The sequence below is a fragment of the Lepidothrix coronata genome, unplaced genomic scaffold (genome assembly GCF_001604755.1).
Source record: "Lepidothrix coronata isolate B3197 unplaced genomic scaffold, Lepidothrix_coronata-1.0 Scaffold441, whole genome shotgun sequence".
Lineage (NCBI taxonomy): Eukaryota > Metazoa > Chordata > Aves > Passeriformes > Pipridae > Lepidothrix > Lepidothrix coronata.
In genome coordinates, this window is record NW_016690621.1 from 53195 (window position 1) to 54596 (window position 1402).

The window sequence follows — 1402 nt, forward strand, 5'->3', positions numbered from 1 at the left end:
GGTGAGGGTGGCACTGTGTCCCCCCCCGTCCCCTCCTGTCTCCTGGGCCTGGCACTGTCCCCTCACTGTCCCTTCCCTGTCCTTGCCTCCCCAGGTGAGGGTGGCACTGTCCCCTTCTGTCCCCTGAGGCCAGGACTGTCCCCTCCATGTCCCCTCCCTGTCCCTGCTGTCCCCCCGGCTCTCCTCAGTGTCCCCTGAGAAGGTGACGGAGGCGTGGCAGGAGGAGCTGGAGCGGCGGCTCCAGGCGCTGTCCCTGCTGTCCCCTGGTGTCCCCTCAGTGTCCCCATGCCCTGTGTGACCCCGGTGTCCCCCCAGAAGGTGACGGAGGCGTGGCAGGAGGAGCTGGAGCGGCGGCTCCGGGCGCTGTCGGAGCTGCAGAAGCACCACGAGCTCGTCATGTGCTTCGTGTCCCGGGCCATGGGCACCTCCCGGGGCACTGCCCTGCTGCTCTCCCACAGACTGGTGAGGCTGAGCCCCCCCAGAGCCCCCCAGGGGCAGGGACCCCCGCGGTGGCACCTGGGGACACTTGGGGACCACTGACAGAGGAGTGGGCAGTGACACCCCCACCGGGCTGTCCTGGGGAGGGGCCAAAGCCCCCCAACCCCACCCTCAGACCCCTCACGTGTCCCCGGGGTGTCCCTGCCTTGTCCCACGTGTCCCCGTGGTGCTGCCCCGTGTCCCCTCGGTGTCCCTGTGACCTGTGCCCCCCCCCGTGTCCTTCCAGATCCATTCCCAGATCCAGCGGAGCCTCCGTGTCCCGGTGGAGCGTGAGGAGCCCCCGGGGGAGCTGAAATTCCAGTGGGATCTTCCCGCCTGGACCAAGAGTGCCGAGAACTTCGGTAGGGGGACACCGGGGGGGACGGGGGGTGACAGGACAGGAGGGACCAGGGGGGTGACAAGTGACAAGGGGGGTGTCAGGGGGTCTCTGGTGTCCCCACCCCCCCTGACACCCCTCCCCTCCCCCCCAGGCACCATCATCTCGGAGTGGCCCCTGCCCCGCTCTGGGAGCCCCCCCCCTGCCATGAGGCCCCGAGATCCCCCCCCGCCCCCACAGGTACTTGGGGGGCCTGGGAGGTGTTTTGGGAACCCCCCTGGCTGCCCCCTACCCCCCAGATAACCCCCTGCCCCCCCCAGGTGGTGAGCAACGGGCAGGTGACCCCCAGGCTGCTCTTTCAGCCCCCCCAGAACAGGGCTGGAGGGGGGGCACAGGAGGCCTCCTGGGGGTCCCCCCCAATTGGGCGGGAGGCTCTGGGCCCCCCCCTCCCGCCTCAGTTTCCCTCTGGGACCGAGGGCTTGGAATGTCCTGACTTGTCCCCCCCACACCTGGAGCCGCCGTCGGAGACCCCCAAGCTGGGTGAGGATGTGGGGGGGACATGGAGGGCACAGGGGGAGGGAGGGAACA

The 1402-nt window shown here is 70.1% G+C and overlaps 1 protein-coding gene across 1 annotated transcript in view; it reads left to right on the forward strand.

The window, feature by feature from the left end:
* Positions 1-1402, forward strand: part of TRIM28 (tripartite motif containing 28) — a 10361-nt gene that overhangs the window by 4333 nt on the left and 4626 nt on the right. The window contains exons 5-8 of the mRNA XM_017839608.1: positions 316-462; positions 725-839; positions 969-1054; positions 1135-1354. Of these exons, the coding sequence (XP_017695097.1) occupies positions 316-462; positions 725-839; positions 969-1054; positions 1135-1354 (568 nt within the window). The remainder of the gene's footprint in view (positions 1-315; positions 463-724; positions 840-968; positions 1055-1134; positions 1355-1402) is intronic.